Source organism: Mycteria americana, chromosome 8, assembly GCF_035582795.1.
Source record: "Mycteria americana isolate JAX WOST 10 ecotype Jacksonville Zoo and Gardens chromosome 8, USCA_MyAme_1.0, whole genome shotgun sequence".
NCBI classification, from domain to species: Eukaryota; Metazoa; Chordata; class Aves; order Ciconiiformes; family Ciconiidae; genus Mycteria; species Mycteria americana.
This window is the reverse complement of record NC_134372.1, coordinates 13,052,757-13,078,599: the sequence shown is the minus strand read 5'-3', so window position 1 is coordinate 13,078,599 and position 25,843 is coordinate 13,052,757. Positions and strand designations below refer to the sequence as shown.

At 50.2% G+C, this 25,843-nt stretch overlaps 1 protein-coding gene across 1 annotated transcript in view; it reads right to left on the bottom strand.

The window, feature by feature from the left end:
• Nucleotides 1-403: 403 nt before the first annotated feature.
• Nucleotides 404-25,843, bottom strand: part of ADRB2 (adrenoceptor beta 2) — a 37,782-nt gene continuing 12,342 nt past the window's right edge. Inside the window, exon 2 of the mRNA XM_075509936.1 lies at nucleotides 404-3,948. Within this exon, the coding sequence (XP_075366051.1) occupies nucleotides 3,914-3,948 (35 nt within the window). The 3' untranslated portion in view covers nucleotides 404-3,913. The remainder of the gene's footprint in view (nucleotides 3,949-25,843) is intronic.

Below are 25,843 nucleotides of genomic sequence, written 5' to 3'. Positions count from 1 at the left end.
TTTTTTTCTCCTCCTTGGTTTCTTTGACCTGTTCTCCTCCTCTGCTCCACAGCACCTGCAGGACTGGTACCTACGTGGCCTGCCTTGCTCCTCTCTAGCCTTGTTCCACAGCCCCATTCCCACAGGGCCTGGAGGTATTGCAACCTGTTACCCAGCAGCATCAGCAACCTTTGTGGAGAGGCCCTGCAACCTGCTCTGGTGCGCTTTGTGTTTTGACTTCCCCTGGCTATTCTGTCGGCATGCAACCTCTCCCCCAGGTAGCCCCAGCACCTCCCCACGAGCTGCCCTGGCATCCGCAGGAGCACAGCGACTTTCTGCTCCCACCATCCAGGTGCAGTCCCTTCCTCTGGCACCGCTCGATGAATAGCATAAAAAAGAAGAGTGGGAAGAGGAGGACTTTTCATTCTTTATTTGTAGGAACAATTTGTTCGGTGAGAAGAACAGAGCTCTTACAATCACAATGGTGCTCCAGCCGAGTGCTGTACACAAAGAGTCCCCATGCAAGCGCTCCATGTGCACTGAGCCTGCGAAGCCCCCGTGCTGCTTGCGGGTCATGGGGCTCCCTCCGTGCGGAGCTGCGGCTCCAGCTCATGGATATGATTTCCAGGCAGGACAGACCACAGCTCCGTGCCACGGCACAGACCTCTGGCCCCTACCGATCCCCAGTGCGGCTGCCCAGGCAATACTGGAGCATCACCCACCTCCATTGCTCAGCTTGGGCTTTGCTGAGATGGAGACTTTGTTGTGTACTGTCCCTAGCAGGATTTGAGTGCTCGTTGCCAACGCTGATCTGCCTTCAGACACGTCTCTCTGCCCCTTTCCGGTGCCCCACGTGCTTTGCAATGAGGGAGAGAGCAGCTCCACAGCCACTGGGGAGACTGGGCATTGCCAGAGGTCCCGGCTGCTCCGCTGGCGGGTACGGATCCCCGACAAGCTCTGCACAGCTGAATTAACAAACAGGCTCATTCTGTGCCAAACTACAGGCAGGACAGCGAGCGGCAGCGATCAGGGAGCCAGAGAGGTTCTTGGAGGAGGAAAGAAGAGTGCGGGTCAAGTGGTAGAGCCTCACCGGGACATAATGAGCAGCAGCTATTTGAAGAGCATCACTAGGAATAATGGAATGAAGTTTTCAAGAGGAAATGCAGGTGGAATACTAATAGCACCTCCAGACTTGGACTACAGAGCAATCTCCCAAAGGACAGCACAATAACCCTGGTGTCAGGGCATTTAAAAATAGACCCAGCACACCACCGGTAAATGTAATACATGGAACAAGCCTGAAGGGTCATAGGCAGATGGATTTGTAATACAACTGTTCTATCTCCAACTCTTACAACTCTGCAAGGAAGCAATCAGCAATAAGCAGGTCACTGCTTTTGGGCCATGCTGGCAAATTATCAGAGCAAGTGTATCCATTTCACTTACTGCAACTTGCTCTTGCACATGAGAGGATTTGTGACAAAAAGAACTACGACCATCCCATGCGTGTCTTTAACCTGAAAACTAATCCCAAGGGCAGTGTTTCCAGTACATAATAAGTGACTAGAGCCAGCCAGGAATCTTCTGAGGAGCAGGTTTTGGTTGAGAAATATTTCCATTCAGCAGCCACACACAGGTTTGGACAAAGCCTTGGTGGGGCACCTCAGAGGGAAGGGTACGGGAGAAGCCAGGCTCCCCTGGAGCAGCCGGGAGCCCTGCCAAGGGATGCCCGGGTGCCCTGGCTCCCTCCTGAGTGTGGGAGAGCAGCAGGGCACAGGAGAGCCCCCCTCTCCCAGAGAAACAGTTCCGCTCTGCACTGGGACACACAGGCTTTCCATAAAATAGGATACCTGACCACGAGTGGATGCTGCTGGTGTGCCAGTTTTTTAGCAAAATGGGTCGGAATAGCCAAGGCTGAGCATGAACCGTGACAGCACAGCTACAGCATTGTCTAGAGAGGCTCGTGTCTGCCAGTCTCAAACTGGCTGCGTTAAATGGGTCTGTACATGGATACGTCTTTTGGACAGAGCAGAAAAGGCTGCCAGCTATTAAACCTCTGTGAGCACACTGGTGGGAACTTGCCTGGCTGTGGATACGGCCCCCTGCGAGTGTCCAAAGCCAGGATGTACACATAGTAAGCTTCCTTCATTACAGCTGGGAGCGCTGGGAGGACACGATCTAGGCAAGCAACTTGCACAGAGACACGTACCCTGCACAAGCACAGCTGCACAACAAAAATCTGGCTAGAGGGGCACTGCAGAGCCTATGCAGACTACAGCTGTCCTGCTGTCCTTCACAACAAAGGTTTGCCCAGCCTGTTCTTAATTCTTGAAAGATCAAAATTGCACACTCACTCCAGGGGAAGTATTTCTGGTTTAACTGCAGCCTTTTCGTCCTGCCTCATACGTACGCCCCGTGTGCATGCCCGGATCCAGCCTGCTCAAAGCATACACCTGCCCCTTCGCCCGCTCCCATCGCACAGACACACAGCACGCACTCCCTCTCTTTGTCCTCGCTCGGCTGCGGATGTTTGTGGGGAGGGTGCTCTGTTAGCAGCTTTGCATCAAGCAGCAAGAAAATAAATAAATAAATACGATTGCACATGAGGGAAGAGGTTTGCAGCCGGAAGCCCGAGAGAGAAGGTCTGAGATGGGGCTCCCAGCACAGTTCAGTACCGGCATGTTTTACCCAGGCCTCTGGGAGCAGCTTGGTAAACAGAGACCTGCAGCCGCCCAGCTGGGCATGACAGTCTGCAGCTGGGACACCACCTGCAATTAAGAGGTGCACATTTTCCTATGGTTTTGAATCAGTTTTTCCTACTATTTTCTTCCTGAGCCCCTGTCACTCCCTCGTCTCTGTCTCTTTCTCTGCTTAATGAGTCTTTTACAATCCAAGATGCAGGAGCTGAGCGTGCAGCCTGCCAGCATGCTCATTTCCAGAGCTACAGGAGAGGGACGAGTGCTCTATAATGTTTTGGGGCTCGGGTGTTAAAACTCGGCTCCCAAGTGCGGCTAGTCGTGCTAGCAGGTGACTGCTTGCAAGTAAAAGGATTGCCAGGTTCAAGCCTTTCTCCTGTCTGAAGTCCAGGCATTACAGTTGCAGATTTGTTGGCATAAGGAGCAAAGGAAGGCCACGTTACGTCTGCACTGTGCAATGTCAGCCCTGTCTAGCATCAGCACTGCACTGGGCAGCACAGCTGTACATCGGGCAGGATCTGCCCTGTGCTAATACTTCTGCTTGTTTGTGAGGGTCTGGGCCCCACATGCAGTACACGTAGGCCTAGAGAGAAAAAGAGGTAGACAGAGAAGACACCAGCAGGAGAAACAAGCACAGAATAAGTCAAAGCAATCTTCCACGCTCCTTCCCTCTCAGTCTTCATCAGATTCCTGTTTCATCTGGAGCCCCAGCCAGCACATGGACAGGCAGCTGTAAGCACGCCCTGCCGGTCTCCTGACCTGACCATAAGGCAGTGACCTTGCTGTGCCTCTTCCAAACCAGCTACTGGAGACAGCCACGTGGTCCTGATACCCCCTTCCCTTTTTAAAGTGCTTTCCAAGGATGCTGTGCCAGGGAAACCCCTCTGCACCTTTTGTGGTGATTTGGACATTCACCTCCTTCAGTTCACAGGGCTCCTGTAGCTTCTTTCCAGAGCCGGTTTCACAGGCAGTGACTCCTGCAAAGTGCCTCTCTTAGTGCTGGTCCCCCATCTGTGTCCTCCAAGGCTAGTAGAGCCTTTCCTGGTCCTCTGGTTATCCTTCATCAGCTTCTCCTTCAGGTGATGCACGATGGGCTATGGGTTGGGATGAAGACATTTGCCATGTTGCCAATCACTTCGCACAGCATCCCCAGGCTCAGAGAAGCAAGGCCGTGCTCCCACTCAATCTCTTCAGAGCCCTCATGAGCTCAGGATGGTGAGGAAGAGAGGTCAGCCCATTCAGCTCTCAACCATTCCTGGACACCCAGGGATCTCTGTGGGACAGAGAAAGAAAGAAAGAAAAAAAGCCTCAGTTTAGCGTGGTAGAGGTTGGGGCAGAGGAGGGATTCAGATGCTGAAGCCAGGAGAGAGACTACACTTCCCCAGGACACGCTGGTCCTGCCGGGTGTACACCACGTCCACTGGCTCTATCTTGGCCTTCAGGCACCCTCCCCAGCTGCTGTTGAACACCCCCGAAGGAGCCAGGGGATGAATGAGCACCGGGAGCAGCCCACTCCCTCCATGCACAGCGGTGCCCTGCCCATCCGTGCCACCGTGTGCCAGTGCTGCGCCTCCTGGGGCGAGGGAGCTTCTGCCCCCGCGTTTGGCAGGAACGCTTCTGCAGTGCCGTTGCGCTCCTGAGCCGTGCGAGCCGGCCGACTGACCCAGGCATTTGGCAGGGGCTGCACCCCCTGGACAGCCGGGCGCTTTAGTACCCGAGCGATGATTTTCCCGCAGTAGCTACCAAAAAGCAAAGCTTCTTTGCATGAAATAATTGGAATAAACAGATGCATCTCTACATATACACTCCGGTCAGCTGCCCAGGAGATAAGAATACATTTCCTTCTGGTTTTAATATCTGCGAATCTACAAAAGTGAAGAAACAGGGCTTTTTCTTGATGGTGGAGATACTCGAATGACAGGCATTAGATGGAAAAATGGGAAATTAATCTTGAGATAGAGAAAGGCATGGGTACTGGATACGCCTGTGCTTTTATTTGAAAGTGATATTTTAGTAAGTACATGTCAAAGATTATGGCCTCTGTGTGTGTGGGGAGAAAGCAGCATTTAAAACTAGAAGGGGTCTGCAGAAAGGAAAAAAACGTATCTGTTCTTTGGGAACACAATGCCTCTCTCGGAAGAATTCTGGGTATCCAAAATGAAGGTGTATTTCTTGTGCAAATCAGAGATGAGTTCCAACATGAGAGAGATGATTTGCAACAGTGTCACTTGCCAGCATCTCTTTAAAAAGGCTACTTACACTCCATCTGCCCTGCAAAGTGTGTCTGTCCGTCCGTCCTTCCTTCCTTCCTTCCTTCCGAAACACACACAGCCCCAGTCTGTACTGCACCTTACTGCCAAGAAGGATTCTACTTTGCACGAAAGAAGGAAGAAAAGTCTTTCACCTTTTATGTTTCCTCCTCCTAAAAAACCCCCTGTGGACTGCAATTACTTCTGCTGGTGCAGCCTGTGCAGTGAAGTGTGGGCTGGGGCTGGTAATCATTAAACACCAAGCTAAGGAGAAACTGATTTGCTAAATCAACTGGATTTAGATGATTTGGACATGTTAATCGCTACTGTTTAGTAATGTACATGGGGCACTGCAGGCTATCAGAACCTAAAGGCATCACAACTGTAGCCCAGAAATCTTGCAGATCAGGAGCTCTTTAGAAAATCCCTGAGATTTCCCATGTGGAATAATAGCAGCTCCACAACCCCAGCAATTCCCACAGACAACAGCCCCACAGTCATGCAGCATGGGACCGAGGACTGACAGTTTAACCAGGGAGGAAAGCTATACCCAAACATGAAGTAATGACGATGAAATCAGTGACTTTCTGTAATGTGGTATGCTAAGCATGCTGGAGTTTTTCCAGAACAAAACTGGAATATCTGACTGAAGTTTCTCTGCCCTTTTTCATCAGCTTGAAGCCAAAGGCCTCTTCTTCGACTATCCTATAGATGGAGCTTGTAAGCTTACAAGGAAACTTCAACCATGCTGTAAGCTCCCAGGGCAAAGCCACTGTTGTAGAGAGTTCAAATGGGAGGGAGGAGGGAATTCTCTAAACAGATTGTCATCTGCATTCAGAAAAGAGAGCCATGAAGCACAGCAAAGTTATGTTTCTGACTCTGCATCCCTCAGCCACTGTGATTTAATTGCCTCCTTTCCTTTCCTAACTGGAAAGAGCTTTGCTCTTTGCAGCAGTGCTACTAACCACCCTCATCCCTCACAGGCCACTCCCAAGGTCCTGACTTTGTTCTTCCTAGGAACCCAAAAGAAGTCAATGTTTCTTGACATAATAATCATGTCATAAAATATCCAGATAATAGTGACTTTCTGGTAATCCAAATCCAAGCCACACACATGAGTTTTGATACGAGACAGAAGTCCGATGTCCTCTTCCTGCTGCCCCATTGGATGAGCTTCACATTCAAGCTCCAGTTTCTATGGCAATAATCACAGTTTTGTTTCATGACTGGTAAACTCTGCTGCTCCCCGCCAGCAAACGCATCGGCTGAGCTATTCACCGCCAGTGAGAACAGAACGGGTGGGAAAACTGGGGCCATGCTCCCTTAGCTCTCATGTCATCTCCACGGGGCCACCTTCCAGCCGAGTGTGCGGACAAGGAGGTGAGTGTGAGTGAGGTACCTCCGAGCTGCGGCAGGTCACAAGTCCAGCCTGAGCTGCCGAAACCCACGTCTGGAGCTCGGAGCAGCCATCTGTCCCCATGGCTGTACAGCATGGATGTGGGAACCATTTCGTGCACCCAGCTGGGGTTCCTTGGGGCCAGGAGCATGGAGAATGGTTTTATTTCTCCTGTCTGTTGACGATAGCTGTGGCTGGACCCTTGGATAAGAAGTGGAAAGGGAAGAACTGCAGTTCTTCTCTGGTTTCTGAGGTTCTCCTGCTGCCTCCCACCTCTGCCAGCATGGGGGAGGCTGAGATGGGTAAAGCATGGCCTCAGCTTTTTTAAAAAAAGAAAGAAGGTGAAGGCTTAGTTCCCTGGGACACCCATGGCCCTGTCCTGCTCTGTGGCACCTCCAGGCTACCTGGTGGTTCACATGGACCCTGTTTCGACTCGCTGGCTTTAAAGCAGTTATGCCACACATGGCTGCATTTCACAGCGTGCAAACCGAGCCGCTCAGAGCAAACGTGTGCTATTAAAAAAGAAAGTCACTTATGAACAATTAAGAGATTGGCCAGATACCAACAGAAGAGGGGTGTAAATCAGCTTGTCTCCACTGGCTTTAATGGAGCAAGGCTGACGGAGGCAGCCGCTGGGCTCTCTAACTTCCCGAAGAGCAGCCACCAGAAGTCCAGGCCCTCCTTGCCAAAGTCTCTTTAAACAGCAAGGTTGTTTGGGAAGCCCGACAGCTTCAAGAGGAAATATCCACTTCTTGTCTCCTGCTTAAATCCACAGTCTGCAGGCTGAAGCTGCAGCAGAGCAGAGAGAGGGGCCAGCACTCCTTTTACAGCCAGGCTTTCACTTCTAGCCCTTTAGAGACAAGGTGGGAAAATCTAGTGAAACAAGTGAGTAAGGATTAACACCCTGAATGCTGCCAGCACAGAATGCCTACAACAACTGCTTGTGTCCTCTCGAAATAGAAAAGTGCAGCCAGCATTCCCACACCTCCAGACTAGCTCTTAGCACCAGTTGCAAGGGCAGCTCCTCCATGTACCCCTCTGTCTTCAGCTAGGACCTCCATGGACACCTGCCTGATGTCCATCAAGATATGAGGGTACCACTGCCTTGCTCTCCATCATCATCATCATCACAACACAAGCCAAATGGTCAGGTTCATCCCTATATGACTCTCCTGGAATAATGACAGGCAATGGGACTAATTACTTTACACAGGAGCATTGGTTTATCCTTTCTTTTCATTAATGACCTACTACGTGGAGCTCTTTGAGACCCAAACTGTGGTGAAGGTACAACTCATTTCCATCAACTTAATGCCAGCAAAATCCGTGGAGTTGCTCTCCATCGTCACCACTGTATCGCACAGCAAACCCTGGCCTGCTGTTCAGTAACAGTGCTAGGACATGCTGAGTGCAACTACTTTTGCTCTTGTTCTGGTGTAAATCAGCAGCGACATTCTGAAGTCAAGGGAGTCTAACTTTCCTTTACACTGCCATTACGGCGCTGACGTCAGTGGAGCGATTTCAGATTTATGCTAGTGTCATTGAGAAAGGAATTAGACCCGATTGATTTACACCACTGTAAAACTGATGTGCAAGGGGAATTGGGTTTGCAGCACACAGCCCTGTCCAGGCACTGATGGAAGACAGGGCTAGTTACCCAAATAGCGGCATAATCTGAAGAATTCTTATTTATGGTCTCTGAATGTGTGCGTGCACGTAGGAAAGAGGTTTGGAAGATGGCAATTAAAATAAACAGCAAATCACTTATCCTAAACATCTGCCTCGTAAAAGCAGAAAATCAGATGTTGCCCTGGAACGCGTGCTATTTGCTGCTCTGAGGGAGCACAGCTCGCCTGACCTCTTCCAACATTTCCTCTGCCCTGAGATCTGAATTCCTCAGGGTTCACAAGTCAAAGCATAATATGCAAACCAGAAGTTGGATGAAGAAACCTTGCAGCCTCTGTTCTTGACCGGTGCCTGTTCACCTGTGGGAAGCTTGGATTTGCTCACCAGACAAACACGATGAGAGGGATGGACCACCTGCATCCCACAAAGCAAAGCATGCGTGGAGACACGCCACATGCATTCATCTTGCTAACTACGTAGCCAGCTGGATATCACTAATTTACATTCCCTTATTTTGTTTCAGTACAGCCCTAAAAGAGGTGGAAGACTAATGATGAAATCACTTTTGGTCATTAGTCATAATACATCCGAGGCTCAAGGGCAGCCATTCTGCAGGGTGAAGATCTGATGAGAAAGTAAAAATGACCTTTTCAATCAATGGGAATCAACTATTGCCCACATAGTCACAGTGGGACTTTGAAATGCCCCCCAAGGGACATTTCCCAAGGGGTCAAGGAAAGGGTGAAGAAGGAAAAAATTCCCTCCCTGGCCCTAGGTAGATTGGCAGTAGATTGTCTTAGTGGTTTGCTAAGTGGTTTTGCAAATCTTAGAAGATTTGCTTCACTTAATTTGAGACATGTACACTGTGGAAATCTCCATCTGAGCTAGTCATCCAGAGAAATGGGCTTCTCTAGGACCCCAGCCCTCAGACTAATGTAGCTATCCGCAAGGCAGCTGAGCAGCTCTTCCCCTAAGCATCAACCGAATTCAGGGTGGAGCGAGGACAGAGCAAAATGGGGTTTCACTCTATAGCCTTCCTGCACTCCAGGCAAACAAGACAGTCTGTCAGCCTCGTATTGCACAGTCTCTGCATCTAAACAGGGTCTTCCAACCTAGTAAAGACTGGCACAGATTGTCTACAGATTCTCCCCTCTTTCCCTTCCTGCCTCTTGAATCTGTCATTGGAAACTCTTGCTATTTTATCATGTTTCAACAACTTGTCATCTACCATTTGCCAACAATTCTTCCTATAACCTTTAAATAGCATATGTTAAAAGTGCAGGGTGTAAAAAGAATCCTACAGTACAACAACATGAAATGAACCATCAGTTGCTTCTTCACAGATCAAGGTAAAAGAAGAACCAGTTAATGTGTGATAAGAAGCCGAAGTGTAACAAGAACATAAGGAACCCCAGAGTGTACCAATCCCAGAGTTAGGCTACTTTATGACCATACTTACTTAAGAAAGGAAAAAATTACATCTCAGCCCTTTTAGTTTGCTGTAACCCAAACCTATGCTTTAGGGCATCCCTGTACTTGGCTGTACGAGGTGATGTTCTGGGTGACACATGGTGATACTACTTGTTTTGTTGCAGGGCTCTGACACAGCATCTTTCCTCCACAGAGTTCATCCATGACTCCTAGGGACAAGTCACAGCCTCGGGAATGCCTGGCAGTGCCTCTGAACACTTTATAATGCATCCATCAGCTCAGGGGTAGTATTTCTTCCCTGTCATTCTCCCCTGCACCAGTTTGTGCTTATTTTATACTCCTTCCCCATGAGCTCGCCTATGGGACAGGGATCCAGCAGCCACTGCAACAAAGCCAAACTTTGGCACAACTTCCCAGTTAGTGTCAGTTCTTAGCACATGTCCGCCTTGCTCCCCACTAGCCAGGCACCAATTTAACTTCACATCTCCACTTGTTGGTTGTGGTATCAAACTTCTCTGAACACTAAGTCCTCTTTGTCCTTTATCAGCAGTTGAAGAACACAGATCTCTCACCACTAGGATATCACTCGAATCTGCCAGGGTCTTGGGGAAGATCACTGCCTCCTAAATTGATGCAGATGGCAGGCCCATCACTGAATCCCAAACCTGGATGTTCATTTACTTTGCTGAGAAATAATGTCCTCATCAAATTATAGGTTTGAAGGACTTATTTTTTTCCTGGCAGAGGATCACCAAAGTAACCCTGGAAAGTAGCCAGAATGTGAACAGCTGCAAAGCAACAGGCTTTTAAAAGCTGTGTTATCTTATTTCTCTCTCATTTGCTTGCCCCAGCTTTTCTGAGGGGGTTGTTTATTTCTTTTTTTGAAATTTGGGGAAATGGGAAGGATGTTATTTGCTTTGCCTTTTTTTCAGTCATTGAACAGATTGAAGATGGTTCCCAACAGAGCAACAATTCTCTTTGAAACTATTAAATCAAACTGTAAAATCCTGCAATCCCCCAGCAGGAGCTCTTGACTGTCAGAGAGTTGGGAGCCTTGTGTAACGCTTTTCTGGGGTTTTATGTTTTTTGGCAAATAATGATTTTCCTCCCTGTGTTTTCCTGACAATAGTGCAATGCGCTAGGGCATGTGCTGCTATTGTGCACTCAACTCTTTGCAGCTGATAGACTTCACTTAAATGTTTCAAGTGTGACTATCAGGGCAAGTAGGACTGTAGAAAGGGAAGATACTTTCTGAAGCCTTAATGGAAGAGGTTTACTCTGCAACATGAGCTACTGCATGTACACATGATGTAAGTGTAAAATACCCTTTATGTGGGATCTCACTATGCTCTTGAGATACAGAAACATGATTTCATGACCACACGAAAACCCACATCCTTTTGATGCTCTACAAACCTGAAATTATGACAGAGGTAAGTGTGCTGTTATAACCAGAACCCTGCATGCCAGATAATGCAGACAATGCTTTTTTCTGGGTTTGTGTGTCACTGCAATTTCCTTTGCTTGGTGCGATGCCAACATAGTGTAGACTTGCCCTTAAGCAGGGCTTACTCCCAGTTTGCTATGCAGTTGTTTCAAGTAATACAGACTTAAACCTAAACCAAACAAGTTAACAATGAGCAGAACATTCTTCTCCCTGTAGAAACAACAGAATGCCCAAACAGCACCCTCACTCCTCCCCCTGCCTCTGTACTCCACACCCTGTCGAAGGAAGGTGCTGGGATGGGATTTCAGCTCCCCTGCTGCCACAATTAAAGGACACAGCTCTGTGCAACCTGCTTTCACTGACCCTGCTTTGAGCAGGGAGTTTGGATGGGATGATCTCCAGAGGTCCCTGCCAGCCCCAACTATTCTGAAAACTTGTGAAATACAGCAGGTAGGAGCACTGCTGTGTGCCAGGCTCAGAAGGTCATGAAAAAGGACATACATGAAGACACCACCATCTCTTCTTTCCTGCCAGCCAGCTGTGAAGTAGCAAAGACTACCTCCTAATTTTCCTGTGAAATGTCTGCTTTCTGCTCTCCGGGCAGCATGCTGAGCTTGCGGGGCTGTTGAAAGACATTAACTGCCAGGCTGGCACAAAGGGGCATTCCAGGGGCAGTTTCCCTAAGGGCTCTTGAGGCTCGTGAATTGCAACAGTGAGAACCCTTCCCTTAAGTGTCACTGGCATTTGAGTGGCAAGGTGTTGGCGACGTGGGCACTGCCAGCTCAAGTAGAGACCCACCGCTGACTTCTTTACAACTGTGTTTTTCCCCATGAATTCAGAAGTTCTCCATTTTCCTGCTACATTGTGATTTGTCGCTGTGTAGGCCACTTGCAAATAAACAATCAAAAGAACCAGCCTTTGATAGAAGCTGCTAAGCTGAAGGCAGCTGACACTCTGACGAGAGAGCATGGCAGGGTTTTTTCTCAGGTTTGATGAGGTGGGATCACACTTAGGGTCAAGTTGTTCCTCAAGGCTCTGCCAGTTTCCTTCTGGCCCAGGAGTATTTGAAGTGACAGGCTGCCAGCCCCAGGAAACAGAGGTGGACCAGCATCAAGAGAACCAAATTTAAGGGCCATTATGACAGAGATTAAGCTCAGGTGCCTTCCCTGCCCTGCTTTTAGATGCAAATCCATATATGAGAATAGCAAACAATGGTCCTCTGGATGAGAAAGGGCCAGGGATCTGACAAACATGACAGAAGTGGCATATCAGCAGGTCATTCAGTGCTTGCCTGTGAATGCCTGGAGGGGCTTCACACTAAAAAAAGCCCTAGTTTTAAGAAAGAAACATTTGTGGACATTTGGCTTCAAGCAATGAAAATCCTTCTCCAGACTTAGCATTATCGCTTGTGGAATTCAGGTCTGAACTCTGATTTTCTCCAACTGCTTCAAACGCTCCAAGGATTTCTGGGAAACCTTGTAAATGGATTTTGGGTGGTCTGTTTAATTTTTTTATGCAAATAACCTGGGGTCAGGGGAAAATGCAAAAGAATTTTTATTTCAGAAAGTCCAATAGTGTCACGGGGCAGCTCTCTGATAACACACGGAGCGCTCAGCCAGCGTTTTGTTTTCTACCACAAAAAGCAGCCATATCCTCTCCATACTGCCTTGTGACATGGGGAGGTGCTTACACAGGAGGATTCTTCTCAGCTCTGCTGGGGACTCCGCGAGTTGGCAGCAGCCACCACAACGCTCCAGTGCTGCATTGTTCTTAAAGTCTGATTGGAAAGAGCAAACACAGGGAATTAGGAGTAAAGCTGTCAAGGCCAGGTGGCTTAACAGAAGCCATCATGAAGCCATCACAGTGTTCCTCAAAGCTGCACGAAGCCATCACAGTGTCCCCCAAGGCTACCTCCATGCTCTATTGGTGCAAGGGTCCAATAGGTAACAAGCAGAAGCAAATCTGCTCCTTTTCCCTGTAAAAGGCTTCCTTTTTACTGAATAAAGTGGGAAGAGTGAGCTTTTCCCATGCCTAGCATATCATTGCTAGTAAAGAGGGACTGAGCCAGATTCAGAGACCCAATCCACAACCAGCGATCCAGCTGGAGATAAAGGAATGGGGAAGAAGGTCCAAATCTCTGCTTCCAATTCACTGGCAAACATCCAAACCAGCTGTCCCGTGGTTGGTCAGAGCACAGAATCTCTCTTTTTAGAGGAATTTGGTGCATTTCCTACACGCATACACCCATAACTGACAGTCACAGCTACCCAGATTGTTCTAACCTAAATTCTGCCTCCTTGAACCAAGGATTTCCAGGATGGCTGTCAGCCTTGAACAAGGAACAGGCACATAGGTGGAATTCAGGCCAGGTGAAATTGGGCATTACCATCTCCCCCTTTGGAAACACAGAGACTTAACATCCCCGTTTGTGCTTTGCTGTGAGCTTTTGTGATGCTGCTGTGGTTCCCTTGAGACTCTTCCTGGGGGGAAGAGGCAGCAAGAGAGTGCGAGACACAGAGGACATCCTCCCGCCGTCTCTCACGTGCAGCTCTGCGGCTGTCTCTCTCGCAGGCGCTGTTCCCATGCAAGGCTCCAGTGCGGATGATCTCTGATCCCAAGGGCACAAGTGGAACGGCCTCGGATGTGGGAAATGGTTTACAACCAAGTCCCTTATCCTCAGGCAGCCTACAAACCCCGCGCTAGCCCCAGGGGCTGGGCAGAGTGCAGGGAGGCTGAACGAGGCTCTTCCACCACACTTCCACCACACTTGTGCCCTGCTGAGCTGCCGCAGCCTGCTCCATACTGGGAGCTGGCAGCCGCTGGGGTTTCCTTTCCTGCCGCGGGGGAGCGGAGCCTGGCGGAGCCTCGCTGGGGAAGGACACGGGCGGTTTGTGTCCGTCCACCTCCAATGCTCCTGCTGCCCAGCCTGCCTCTGCTCAGCTCTTCTCCTTCCTCGATCAAAGCCAGAGTGTGACGTGCATCGAGCACTGACCCCACATGATGGCAGAAAGGGTCTGAAGTGAGGCCAGAGAGAGGAAATGGCTCTTGTGACCCTCCCCGAGAAGGAAGGAGGTGCTCCTGCCTGCAGCCCCCCGTGCCGTGCTGTGCGGCCGGGGCTGGTGTTGGAGCGTGGTCCCACCAGCGGCTGGGGGGAAGGAGGAAGGGATGGCATTTGCCTGTTTATGTCAACACAAAAGTATTTCCCTCATTTTCAAAATGGTGTGTTTCATCTGCTGATCTGGAAGCAGTTGGGAAAGAAGCATTATCTCTCCCCACCAGCAGATAAGGGGTTAGAATCTGACCGAGGTTGCTTAGCAAGCCAGAGACACTAGCGATATAAGTCTGGTTTCCACATCTCCAATCTTCAGCCAACTCTCTGGGCAGCTCTGACATCCCCTGATGAATGTGTGAGCTAACACTAATGCTAGTTTATGACTAACATGACTAATGAAGTAATGCAGATACTAGTTTAGACTCAGAGACATAGCGGATGCCATTTCACCCACAAATAAAATTCTTTATTCAAATAAATCCCTTCCTTTCCCTTAGAAGAACTTATTCTCCAAAACTGTGTATTATTCACCTGCTTGACTTCTTGGGATTGGGATGTGGCAAAGAGGACAAGGGACGGGGCAGCAGCTGCCCATGAGAGGTGATTATGGGAGAAAGTCAGCTCTTGGCGATTTCAAATCACTCTGTCATGTTACAGAAGTTCATATTTGGCCAGAGGATCCAGGCCATGGATCAGCCATGGATCAGGGACAGCTCGAAAGCAGCTGTTCCTAAATATGACTTCGGTGGCATATTTTTAAGCATCACCGCTTGGGAAGGAAGGAGGAAGAAGTCACCAGTTTCTGTTCTGCTCCCGTCCTCCTGCTGGAGGGGGATCGCACCCAGAGATGTGGAAATACTTCAGGGGCTGCCCAGGACAGATTGGGTTTGTTCAGGGGCTCAGGCTGCCTTTTAGCCAGACTGCGGCAGGTGCACAGGGCAAAAGGGAAGCTTCTCTGATGAATGGGAGTCAAAGTAGAAAGAGAAACTGGTGAAATGTTAACACTGCAGCGGGGCAGGAAGTGCTCTCTCTTCTCAGGAGTGGTTACAGGGCTCATACGGTCAGGGTTTCTTTTTTAGAGCCTTAAATTTTGACATTTGACCTGGCAAGGTATTGCTGCTGACACTGGGAAGTAAGAGAGATGCTGGTGCCCCTTGGGATAGTCGATGGCAGCTCGAAAACTTGACGCTGGCACGAACGTTAACAGCTCAGAAGGGAGCAGGCAAAGAAAGAGAACAGGGGAAAGCAAACAAAAGGGGGAGAAGAAAGAAAAGCCACAGGTTTTTGAGGTTTTCTTAAGGCAGACTTTGCAGGCCCGTATGATTTGCTGATGCCTGGGGAAAGGCAGTTACGTAAGTGTAAGTGATTCAGCACAAAGAAACCATCTGGAGACGGTGAGTCCTTCCCCTCCGGTGAGTCCTTCCCCTCCGGTGGCAGCGGCGGCTCTGACTAACAGAGTGTGTAAATAACACACAAGCAGTATAAACAGCATGGCCATCCCCGTCACAGCCCTTTCTCCATAGCCATGCTGCGTAGTGACTGTCCCATAGGACACAGGTGGCTCTGAGGAAGGTGGAGGTGGCATTAACCCTCTCTTAACGGGCATCCTCCCGCACACATCCCTAACCCGCACGGGGCACAGCATAAAGCAGCTCTCCCCCATGCTGGGGGCTCTCAGCCTGTTTTCTCCACAGCAGAAGTTTCTCACCTGTTTCCTAAGATTAAAGAAAGGCTGGAGACTCCTGAGTACCAATGCAAGTGGCCTGCTCCCATCCAGCCAGAGAGCAATGAGGCATCAGAAAGGGATGTGAATGTGGCGGAGACATGCAGAACTGCAGAGCACAGCACTGAAACCGGACCTGAGGCTAGCGGGTCCCCGCATGACGCTGTCTCCCACCTAAGAACAAGCAGGAAAGTCTTATTTCGAAGACTTGAGAAGCATGTCATGCCCCTTGGACATTCTCCCCATAGACTATTTCTGAACTGCCCACATGAATGGCTTCAGTGTACAGCATCTATTGCCACTCCTTCCCGTCCCCTCCTCACGGTACTTAATCTAATAAAGAACGAGCCTATTTTTCACCTCACACAAGACTAACCTAAAAGCAAACACATTCATTTCACCCTGTGTATGCTGGAGTCACACAAACGTCTTGAAGGAGAGTCTAAGTGGCAATTATCTGCAATCACGGTTATATCATTGGTGTTTGGAGGACACTGCTCCTGGGGAAGTCCTGTGGCTCTATCATCCCATTAAATTGGTGACAACCATATTAGAAATACATAACTGTGTGGGTAGGGAGAGAGGTGGCCCCCTGGCCATCCTTTATTTCTATCTTGTGCAACAAATCTCCAGTAACTTTTTCAAAAGCAGATCTGGAGCTTAAGTCCCATTTTCAAAATTGCCTTGGGTAATCGTTCCCTCCTAGATGAGTAGATGTTCCTTGGTGAGAGTAAGTCTCATTCTTTTTTCCTTATCCTGCTCACCCACATCAAAGGGTGGAGCACAGAGGTTTGTGCCAGGGCTGACAAATACTCCCAGGGTTTACAGGGCTAAACCTGTGCAGAGAATGCTCAGCCTCGCCACGGCTGAGTTCACACTACGCTTTGGTTTCCTTCATCAAAGCGAAGTGACAGCCGCCCGAGCAGCGGCTGGCATACCAAGATGCTGCACGCGGCTGATGGTATCGCAGGCAGACACAACACAGCCCTGCAGCAGGCAGCAACCCAGTTCTGCTGCGCTAACAGCATGAAGGCAACGGCCAGGAATCCATGGGTGGAGTGGGCATCACACCTGGGTAAATACAACAGCAGCAAGAAGGCCTGTTTTCCCAGGGCCTGCCTTCGAGCTGGTAATTGCACCACAGCAGCCCTCAGGGGCTTTTCTGCTTTGCTCTCTGGCAAGCACCTTCTTCAGTGAGTGAGCAAATGGTTGGCATCTGCCACAGAGATATAAAAAGACGTCCCTGCGAGGTGGAGCTCGGCTTGTTGATGATCTCATGGTTTCAGTCATGGTGACCTGCTGCACTTGGTGGATGCGCCCCTTTCTCCAGTGTCCCTGCCCTTGCCTTCCTTCAGCAGCAGCTACTTCTGTCTTCAGCTGAGTTTTCAGCCAGGGAGGCTGGGATCGCCTAACCCATCCTTTCCAGCGCAGATCTCAGTTGCACACAACACAACAGCAAGACCTGTCCTCCTGGCCCCCAGAGAGGGGGCTGGAAGTGAGACAACCCTTGCAGAAGTTAACCAAAGGAGAGGAAAAGCCCAGCAAAACGTCTCCAGGAACATGCAGAAATGGCAGGGACAGAATGTTAAAGGGACGCTGGGTTCTCATTTCAGTGATTTATTTACTGTAATTTCCCTGCTCTTTAGGAAGGGCCAAATCTTACCTCACAGCACCATGACCCTGCAGAAATCGCAGGCTGTGCTGTGAAGCCCAGCCGTAACCTGAAACCCCATTTAAAAATGGATGGTCCATCTACAGGAATGACAGCCCTGGTATTTATGAGGGGTTCAAGCAGCTCATCTACAGCCCTCTGATGGTCTGATATGGAAGGGCTTTCAAACTTAATATATTTTAAATCAGTTGCACAGTTATGACAGCGTTGAAATCTGAAGGCCTCCAACTTCTCACAGAGAGTGACCAGCAGCTGTGTGACGTTGTCCGATTCCTCCACATTTGACCCTGCAATACAAGGGCTCACTGCGATGGCGAGAGGACAGAGCAGGGCTCAGGATCATAGGAGTTTCCAGCTGTGTGCCAAAATGGCCAACAAAGAATCCATGATGTGCAATGAAAGAGTGGTTTCTGTGGCACGGAAATCCACCCAGAGGGAGTCCGTGTGGAAATCATAACTGAGCTTTTCATAAATTACTGGAAGTCAAATGTTAACAACTTCCATGTAAGGAAGATAAAAGGTGGAGCGGGTGAGATGCACACATGTGTTCAGCTCTATTATTCTCACCTCAAAAACCAGTCCAGCCAGCCCTTTAATCACTCAGCAGCTCATCTCTAAATTGTCTCTATTATTAACAATAAAGTGCTTGTTATTTGCATCACCGTCCTTTTGAAGGAGCTGTGGATGGGGATGAGGATGCCTGCAGTGAGAGGCAGGGCACAGCACAGGCACGGGACGAGCTGTGCGGGCAGGGCCCAGCATGCCTCTGGTGCCCTCCTTGACCAGAGATGCTCAGGAGGAAGGATCAAAACAGAAGAAATACGAGCAAAGGGGGGACAGGCATAGGAAACTGTGTGCCTCTGGGGTGTCCCAGAGCCTTCTGTCCAGGCAAGACGTGGGCACCCCATCGTCCCGTACAGGGCAAACACAGCACGAAAAACTTTCGGGTGACTTCTGAGCACAGTATACCCATCCCTATATTTATGCTGTAGTGGAGGAATCCTCCAGAAATGCACAAGATGACCTAACAGGTCTAGTTTCTATTAGTCATTTACTTGTAACAAACAGTAATTGGAACTCCTGGCTAAAATCACTGGGGATTTCCTCAGGCAAAGCCATAGCTTGGACCTGGCTTTGCTGATGCTATAATTAGCATGTGTACAGAAAAGTACCCATTAGCAGCCGCCGACTTCTCTGGCCCTATTTGCATTGATGTTGGTGATGCAATTACCTCCTTAGCGCTGGCTTCTTGCATCACAGACAGCAGAATGTGGCATCCCTGGATGAATCATGCAAGCAGCAGGGGGGAAGGAAGAAAGTTCTCTGCAAACACAACCTTTTTTGTCATCAGCTGAAGGAAGGAAATTTAACGCGTACTTAGGATTAATGAAAAGGGGAAGCTTTTGCAGGGGCTGCAGTCACTTAGGCAGGATGACTCAAGACTAACTGACAAATATAACACAAAATGGCTTTCTACTGCTACCAGGCAAGGGTTGCCCTCTTGGTGCAAAGAGTTGCATCTTGTCCTTCAGGGATCTAGCCCCGTTCTCTCACCCTCTCAGTGGTGCGGCGTGATGCCCTCGTGGCAGTTGTCTTACAGACATCCTCACCGCACTCTAGGTAAGCGCTGGCAAAGTAACAAAAGGGTTTAATCATTAAGTGGAACTGGATCAGGCTGAGGTTCAGATTCCTGCTGCGGAAGCCAAGAAATGACAATATCTGGCAGTTGTGAAGCATCTTCTCTCCAAACTCCCGGACACTGCTTGCAGAGACGCTGCCCTTCCAGGCACCGTGTGCCTGGCAGGCTCCATTTTGCAGGCGAGCGCACCGAGGCACCAAGATGTGAGATGAGTCACGCAGCAGAGCGTAGACCTCAGCGCTCTCGGTTTCTAATCTGGGTCCTGCATCGTAGATGTTTGTCACTGCGGAACAGGGTGATATTTTCTTGCTGTATTTCTTCCTGCGACTCAACAAGCACCTCACATAAAAGCCTTTGTGCTTCAGAGAGGAGTGAGGTCTTGAGGAATTACGTACAAAGCCTGAACAAATATTTCGGCACTACCGAGTCGTATGTGCTTCAGTAGCAGCACAATCTCTACCCAGTGGCAATATAACCCAGACTGCTTTTCAGGGATGGCTACAGACACTGGAGACTGGGGGCATCTCCGTGTTACTCCAAGGGTGCCTTGCACAACAGGACAACTCCAGCCCGGATCTGGACCGTGGATAGGTTTACACCCCTAATACAGCCAGGGTCCTGCCCAGGTCCCAGTCCTACCGGGCTCCCACCTCCCCGCAGGAGGCCTGACTGTCCTTGGGGCACGGTGCAGCTGCGGGCCCCTCCGCATGTCCCCCGGGGCTGCTCATGGCAAAATCATCTCAGCAAAGCGGCGTTGACGCTAGCCACACAGCACGTGCTCGTGTTACCACAGGCTGTGGAAATACCATGGCCGCAGCAACGCAGGCCTGTTTGCTGCGCTGACAAGCATGCACGATGGACATACCAGGAGAGGTGAGCTATGCTGACCTGTCCCTTCCAAACCACAGCTGGCTGGCACGTCTCGCATGGTGGAGACACCCCAAGATCACTAAGAGCAGCAATACTTCTGGGAGCGATGCTGATGCCAAAGCCCAAGCAGCATCCCTGGTGACACCCAGCTACCCAAACCCTTCCCGCAGCTCTCCTCCTGGGAAGACCCCGTCTCCCCACTTGCACCTCGCAGCTGCATCTCCCGCTTATCACCAAGGCCATTGCCGTGCTGGGGCAGGGAGATAGCTGTCCTGATTTGTCTCCATACCTGTCAGACACGCTCACTGCAAAGGCATGCGTGCTTGCAGAATGACAGAAACGCCTGCTCCACCCTCCCTAATCGCACCTTGGCAGGCAGCAGCGCGGTCTCCGAGAAGGAAGCAAGCTTGCTGTTCATTTTAGAGGAAATCATTGCTCTACACAAAGCTTCAACAACTCAGGAAGGAACTTGGGGGCTGAGAGGAAATTGTGAATTATTGCTTTATATAATCCTGCCGTGTGCCAAGGATTGGGAGGGGACTTTCCAAATGCACAGGTTTGTCTTGGTATCTTCTACAAGGAAGAGGAGGAAAAAGATGCTTCAGGAAAGAAACTGGTTGCAGGACTCAAATGCCCCAGCTCCAGAAGGGGAGGGATGGAAAATAAGGGAAATAAAGATGGTGTATTAAGGTATGGACATCAGGCTGTCTTCATCTGTTGTCCATCACTGGTTTTGTCTGGGCACCTCTATCTACAGGTGGAGGCTCCGAATAAAAAACACATTTTAAAATGCTTTTTTTAAGCCACCTTCTAATTCTTTCAGCACTCACGGACATCAGAAGTTAAAAACCCCAGCCAGAGAACAAGCAGGCACTACCCAAGTATGTCTGCCCCAATTTCCAAATCACGATGCTGCTCTCCCCAGCTATGGCTTTTATTTAAAAAGCAATGCATTTGGCAGGGACTATTCTTGGCCATTTGATTTGTGGCCCTTTGAGGGATGCTCACAACCATTTCATCCCATCCACAGGAGCTCTTTCTTAAAAAAATGCAAGGAGAGATTGCCACATTTTTCACTTGACTTCAGGAGTCTGCTGGGAAACTCTAATTTCACCATGAAATAACTCAGCCCTGGGGTCCTGGGTGCCAGATGAAGCCGTGTGAGCTTTGCTTCATTCCTACACAGCATACAGGGTCGTGTGGGTGCCGTGGTGCCTGACGGAGTGCCTGACTCTGAAACCTCCAGATGTTTTTTTCACCCTGCAGCCCTGAGCAGAGCTGAAGAGCTGCAGCAGGCTTCTGGAGATGGCTCTTTGCTCTGGCTACATGGCTGAAACTGGGTCTGTCCCCTTTCCACCATCAGAGCACCTGCTTGGATCGAAGAAACACCTTCCTGACATGTCAGGAGAGTTTAGAGAGGCATGTCACCAACAGCAAAGACCAATTCTGTGCTCAGACATTTTACGCTTGGATGCAGTGGGCAAAGCTCTTTGCCAGCACAGGAAAGGTAACGTATTCTGGTCCGCCAGCCACGCAGGCTCCCACATAGGCATTGTGTTGGCAAACCACAGCACCTATGCCAAGACTTCCCTCTGTGGTCACTGTTTGGACCAGCAGCTGCTGGCTCCCGGCTCCCGGCTCCCCACCTCCAGCTCCATGTGAGCTCCAGTGCTGATCCCAGCGGAGTGAGTGTGATGTGCGGCTCTCTGCTCCCAGTCAGGGCAGCTCTGCCAGCACAGGTCCTTGGGGGTCTCCCAGTGCCCCAAGGAGATGGAGGAAAAGTCTTGGTGGAGGCCAGAGACAGCTCAGGATGGAGGAGAGAAGGGGACGAAATGTTTCCCCTTTCCGAGCTGCGATGGCAGGAAGGAAAGGGCTGGTTGGAGGGGTCACAGACAGGGATGCCAAAGGTGCAAGTCCTGTGCAATAGGAGGGTAAGATACAGATACAGGCACCAAAGCACAAACAGAAGAAAGCAGCTGGGAGCAGCCGGGGGCTCAGGGACAGTGCTGGGCACCAGCATCATGGCTTAGCTGTGGAGCTGGGAAATCCTGCAGGCTGCAGGGCAGAGCTGGAGTGCAGAGGCAGAGCCACCACTCCCAAGGAGACACAAGGCAAGGCAACGCCTACACAGGATGATTTCTTGTCAACTTTCTTCATTTGCTTGTTTGTTTAAAACCAAACCATAGAATTTTGTGCTGTTTGTGAGCTGTGACAGCATACCCACTGCAGTGATTCACATGAAACCCACTGCAGTTCAAATGACAGTGAGGTCCTGAATGCATCTGCAGCTATATGGCTTATACAGTCATCTTCCTCTCCCTCTGTCACACACACCCACGCCAACTCACACAGCTTGTCCCAGTGCTCTAGCAGGGTTGGGTAACCCAAGGTTAGCTTTAGGCCACCTCATGACTATCATTGCATTTGCACTGGCTGGAAGAAGAGGCAGGAGAGAGAAATATTGGAAGCAAGACTGTAATGTGCAGTACAGAGCAGGGACACCTCCATTCAAAACCAAGGCGCAGGACAGTCTGATCCTGCGGGCAATGCTGGAGTGAGGAGCAAAACACCAGGGACATCCCTGCTCCTGATCTGCTCCCCCTGCGAAGGGACACCCCTGGGGTGTGGGACTGCTCTGCAGTGCCCCGTCAGCTGAGATGTGGCACTTTCCTACACTGAAGGAAAATAAACACTGAAGACAGAAACAATCCAGCTGTTTATGGAGCATCTCTGGTTTGCAGTAGGAGTTTCTTCCCATGACAAAATCGCTGGCTTTTCTTCCCACTCCAGCAGTGTGAAGGAGCCATAAATTTGCTGTAATGAGCCTGCTGAAAGTTTTGGCTGGCAGAGGAGAATACCTGAGCAGCACAGCACGGGTGTGACATGCTCTGTGCCTTCTCCAGTGTCGAGCTAGGATGGGACGTGACTAGGGACTGGCTTGATACTGCTGTCTTGTGACCCCTGGCCCCGAGACTGGCAGAATGAAAAGGTGACACCCAGGGCCAGGATTTGTTGGATTTTTACCGGACAGGAGGATCAGTTGTCTCCTTCATTCCTCTCCAGTGGAAAACCCCTCCACATCCCTTCATTAGGTCTGAATGCCCTGTCCCAGCTGATTTAGATTTACTCAGTCATCAGTAGGGACAGGGCTCTGCTCACTAGCATAATTTGAACACCTAACTTGGGCCACTTCAATCCTTACTTGCAGTTTGCAGATGCAGAGAGCTTTTCCTTGCACGCCAGTTGCTTGCAATGAGCCAGCTCTTCCTCAGCATCTCCCATCCCCAGGAGAAACCAAACCCTGCACAAGGCATTGGTGACAAGGGAAAGGAGAGGCCACCGAGCAGCCTGCCTTCCCTCTGAAATGCTCAGCTGAGGCAGTGCTCAAACACCACCTCCCTTTATCTCTCGCTAGCCCTCTCAGTGAATCGGGTGCTTGTTCTGCCTTGGGTGGAAATATTCTAGCTCCAATTTGTCACCAGTTCCCCAGTGTGGGGAACTGGTGTCCCACTGCATGGCCCCCTGGCTCAGCTGGCGGGGCCTGAAGCTACCTGGCACGGCATGCTCTCACTGTGCTCATCACTGGGATGATTTGGGTTTAAACATCACCCCACTGCCCTGTGCCAAGACCTGCCCCATCACCTGCCTGCTCCCTGCCTGGGTCATCTTCCCAAGGTGTTTGCTTTGCACGGCCAGGGCTTCCAGCACTGGCTCTGTCAGGCAAGAGGGAAGAGTAACGATTTGAGACAAAAATATTTTATGCCATTTACAGGCAAAAGCAGAATCTTTTAGTTTGGTTGAGGTTATTTTTCCCCTGCTCTTCCTGAAACTGGAACCCAACTGCAGGAGGTGGCATGGTGCAAGGCAGAGGAGACCATCTTTAAAAATAAAACAACACTCACCTTCTCTGCTCTGGTAGCATAAATTAGGCTGGCCACTTGCCTTGGGCAACTCCCCCAACACTGGGAACAAACTGCGCATGCATTGCCTCTCTAATGGCCATTCTCTCTCACCCACGATTCCCCAGCATTTCTGTATCACTGAGAAACTGTCCCCTCTCCCTTCATCCTGCTGCCTTCCTCCTGCCAGATCTGCTGAATCAAACTCATACTGGCTGAAAGCAGACAAGGAAACTACTAACGTTCGAGGGAAGAGGCACCAGTCAGGCTGCCTGCACTGAAATGCAGATCCTGCTGTCACAGCATTTTCCAGCCCTGTTTCTTCTTCTGCAATCCCTTTCCAGCTTCTCCCTCCTCTTCCACATGGGATCCAGCCTCTTGCTTTCCACCTTGAGTTTCCTGCTGGTGCTTGAGTCATTGTCCCTCCTAGGACCGATTTCTCATCTCCATTTGTTTCTTCATCATCTTTTTGCACTCTACTTGGGCTATATTTCATTTTGCCTCTGTTCTGTGGTTGCCCCCATCTGTCCCTTCAACCATTCTCCTTCGAGTCCTTCTCTTTCTCTCTATTTTTCATCACCAGTCTGTACTGTATTTATGGCTTTATTGGCAGAGTTGATGACAGACACAGGCCCTCAGTTGTCCAAACCTATGCTAAAAAAGTTGGCACTGTCCAGTTTTATCATTATCTTTCCCCTTCTGAGTTTTGCATGTTAAAGGGAATTCTTAGGCAGAGAAAGAAAACATCCCTGAAATCACTCTGACTTTGATAAAAGTCTTTGGCTTTGCAAATCATTTCAGAAAGGAAAATCCCCAAACTCTGCCACCTAACTGTAGCAAACTGAAAAATCCTATCCTGCAGCCAAACAAGTGAGCCCAAGTGTGCTGCTCAGCAGTGCCTTGCCCCCAGCACAGAGGGTTGGAGCCAGCCCAGCCTGGTACCAAACCCCAGCAGATGCACTGCTGGCACCCCCTCTTGGGGTGCCTTTAATGTCTGGGGGCACACTGGTAGCAAGATCTCATTGTGCCCCTCGCCAGCACTTCTGCAGAGCTCCATGCTTCACGTCAGACCAGAAAGCTTTTCCCCCCTCTCCAATTCATTTCCGTCTCTCCTGGCCAACATCCACAAGTCATACCTAGAAATCACAGCCCCCCGGCCCCGGCCCTGCTGCCACTGGCTCTGGCTCGGAGGCTAATCACGCCATGCTGTGCGCCCTGACCCTTCCTTTCTGGGAACAGCACACACCCCTTGCCTCCCATCACTTGACTCTCACCCACGGCCAAGCGAGGGGCAGCCCAGCCAGACCAGCCGGGCACCCTGCCCCTCTCCCTGCCTCGTCCTGCCCCTGCCAGCCCGGCATGGCGGCAGCCGGTGTGTCATCACCTCCTGCGCTGCGGAGAGATGCCTGCAACTGTCCCTTACAGTCTGCTAGCAAATGTCAGCTGGGGGCCTGCAAAGGAGGGGCTGGGATTGCAGGAGGAACAGCCTGTACATTGCTCTGCTGCCGGGGACAGGGAGATGTTCATTCAGGGCTGCATGACTCTCCTGGAGGGGGTTCCATCCTATAAATAGGTACCCTGAGGATCCCCGTTTAAGAAGGCTCTTCCTCTGCAGCAGGGAGCCCCAGAGGGATGGGGAACCACACGGCCAGCTTTTAAATGAGCTGAACAAATCATGCTATGCAGATACTGAGGAATGGCTGCCTTCTTCTGAGTCACAAAATGTCTTTCTGTGGTTCTGCTCCCCCTTTTTCCTCCCGTGTGTCTCCCCCCTACAGCTCCCCTTTGCCTCAGCTGCTGAGCTGAAGTGGTATGAATTAACTCCAATAGCTGTGGATTGTGCCCCCAGCTTAGTGCCTTCCCCGCTTCCATATCTATAACTGTATATACTTCTACTCTGTATCTCTATATTTGTATCATCTCAGCTGGAGACCGCAGGACCTCCAGGTTTGGGTGGGACTTGCCTTCATTGCCTCTCCACCGCCACCACCACTGGCGTTGCTCAGGGCCCCATCTCCCACAGCAGGGACTGTGGTAACATCTCAGTTGTGCAAAACCCTGGCAAGTTCACAAATGACTCTGCTTTCATGAAGCTGAAAAGAAGAGGACAACCTGTGCTGGCCACAAGAAGACAAGGGGAAGGGTGTCTCTGAGCCACAGCACT